At 32.1% G+C, this 2,835-nt stretch overlaps 1 protein-coding gene across 1 annotated transcript; it reads right to left on the bottom strand.

Moving 5' to 3' along the window:
- Nucleotides 1-508: 508 nt before the first annotated feature.
- LOC108467995 (V-type proton ATPase subunit c''1-like) lies at nucleotides 509-2,146 on the bottom strand. Its single transcript, XM_017768836.2, has 4 exons — nucleotides 1,907-2,146; nucleotides 1,728-1,805; nucleotides 874-1,044; nucleotides 509-759 (listed from the first exon to the last, which is right to left on the bottom strand). Exons 1-4 carry the CDS (start codon nucleotides 2,032-2,034, stop codon nucleotides 588-590), a joined length of 549 nt encoding a protein of 182 aa, XP_017624325.1. The 5' UTR covers nucleotides 2,035-2,146; the 3' UTR covers nucleotides 509-587.
- Between the last annotated feature and the right edge of the window lie 689 nt (nucleotides 2,147-2,835).

Raw genomic sequence — 2,835 nt, 5'->3', positions numbered from 1 at the left:
TCGCTTGCAAAATTTAAAAGAAAAACTTATCAGTCCAATAACATAATTAAAAACTTTTGAACAATTCAATAACTTAAATAAAAATTTTTGAATTGTTTAATGACCAAATCGTAACTTTTTTAATTAAGTGGCCAAAATAAAAATTTATCCATAATTTAGTAACTAATGATGTAACTCTATTTAAAAAAGCTATCCCGCCTGAAACCTGATATTCAAACAAAAATTCCAACCTTGACAAAAAAATCTAACCTTATCAAGTCGGATCCGAACACCCAAAAATGGTAGCCATACACCGGAAAGATTAACGGAAGAACAAACTTCGTTGGCACAAATCAACCATATAACAAATGCCGACGATATAACAAAATAAAAGAACCAATAAATCTCGGTAGCACACTTAAACCATAAATCATGGTTTTTTATAAGAAATTTTATTCCTAATTCAACAAATCATTACCGGAACAAAAGACAGCATGTCCAAGCATGTTTCTAAATACATGGTTACATATGTAGGCGCCATTTTCAGTAACTAATACATTCAACAGATTGCAGTCTCACAGAGCTAAGTTGTAACTAAGAGCGGAAAATTACACTGACTTTGCAGGCCATGTTGCTTGAGCTGACATGATTATACCTACAATCACTCCAAATAATCCAAGTGCACTGCCAAAAATCTCAATCACAAGAATCTTCACAAAAAGTGACGAGTTCTGTGCATCAGACAGTGCACAGCTGCTTCCAATTATTCCTACGCATAATCTGTCACAAAAAAGTAAATCATAAGTGTATAGAATAAGCAAAATGGTCGTTCGGATGACTCCATTTAAAAGAGTAAAAGAAGAGAAAAAGAGAGAAGGGGGCTAAGAGATGAACCCGCAAACAAGATTTGCAAAGCCAACAATAATTCCCGAAGCAAAGATTGCATATCCTGCTCTAAGAGACTCAGGCGCATATATCTGTGATGATGGAACACTCTCTAACTTTGTTTGTAAAATAATTGCAACAATTACACCATATATAGCAACAGCTTCACAAAAGATTACACTGCAATAAAAACAGCATTTCAAACGAATAATTGACAAAGCTGTAAAAACATTTTAACCCAGATCAGAAATTTGGACAAGCCCAATTGAAAAGGTAAACCATCTTTAATTTACTAAATCCTTTCTTGAGATTCGTAATGGTATTCCATTAGTCCATCGAATCTCATTTAGAGCTACTAATCCAGTTGACAATTACATGAATCGAGCAAGGCAAGCAAACAGCAACTAGTCTCAAATTACAATAGCAGGGAGGCCATCTCTAAAATTGCAAGGCAATATCTGGGGACAAATAGACAGGATCTATACAAGAGAAAACTAAAATCATAGCTTCTCTTGTTAAACATGATTGTAGTTAAAAAACGCCAGCCTGCCTGCCCTTCCTTTTAGCTGGAATGAAGTTCCGCCCTTAAACATTATACAGATCCAAGGCAGCGGGATATACGAAAAACTTAAAAATATCAACAATTTCCTTATTTTCCACTATCTGATTTTCAAAGGCCAGCAAAACATTTTAGTTTCAAATCAAGAAATCTGAAACATAAAGCATTATTAAATGATAGTTTATTAATAAATCTTTCACCAAAATTAATAGATTAGGGATTTTAGGAACAATAATAATTTGATGCTTTACAAATCACGCAATAAAAGCAATTCAAAATTAAAAAGGAGAGGGGGGGTAATTACCTAATTAGATTCTTGGAAGTGATTCGAGGAGCTTTAATAGCAGCACCGATTAAACTACTCCCAGTTGTGTATATTCCCCTAGGAATATAAATTATTTAAAAAAAAAAGAACAATTTAATATCTATTTCATAAATTATGCCCAGATTACATGCAAAATGAAATTTGAAAGAGAAGGCTACCATGCAGCGCCGAGGACGGAGACACCGATGGCGATTGCGATACCGATGGCGGAGAAAGTGTAAGGTGAAATCTTGACGAGAGCGGTGGACCAGGAGCTTGAATCTCCTACCATTGACGTTCTTGACATTTTCCCGTTTATTTGCTTTACTCCTTTTTCTGAGTATTTTTTCTTCTTTCTGATTGATATAATAATAAATAATAAATCACGGAGAGAAGCCGGGTCGGGCTGGGTGTATGAATGCCATTATACATCACTCTCTTTTATGGGTAAAGTACAAAATATCACTGAATTATTCACTTTGCTTTATTTTATTAACTAAATTATTAATTTTTATATAATCACTTTTAAGGAGAAGATAATTTTAATTTTTTATTCATTTAATAATAAATTAAAATTTCAATATTTATACATTTTATTCAATAAATTTATCCTTTAATGTTTATAAATTTTAACATTTTATCTGAATTATAAAACATTTAATAAAATTAATCCTTAATATTTACAAATTTTATCAATTTAATTTTAATTCTTAAATTTTTTAAAAAATTACTTCATTCTATAGAGCAACATTAGCATTCTTCAAAGCAAACACTTAAGAAAATGACTAAACGGAACGCGTCTTCTATCGGCTTCTGGCATTCACTTAACAGATCTCTTACCCAATGAATTCTAGACTTTTCAATCAGTTTCTTACATCTTGCTGTAGGATAAAGCTATCCCTTTGTTTTTTATCTATCTTATTTCTCACAGGTTCAAAACTTTTGTTTGTTATTGGAAAATGGAATCTCCCAAAGCATCAAGACCAAATTTTAATTAAATGGATGAAAACAATCATTACACCTGTAACCAAATCTAATTGCAATAATCAATCTTTTCTTCTTCTTCTTTTGCGAAAGTAATCCAACCAATGTCCAATAAACCCAAATC

The sequence above is a fragment of the Gossypium arboreum genome, chromosome 8, assembly GCF_025698485.1.
Source record: "Gossypium arboreum isolate Shixiya-1 chromosome 8, ASM2569848v2, whole genome shotgun sequence".
Lineage (NCBI taxonomy): Eukaryota > Viridiplantae > Streptophyta > Magnoliopsida > Malvales > Malvaceae > Gossypium > Gossypium arboreum.
This window is presented reverse-complemented; position numbering and strand designations above follow the sequence as displayed.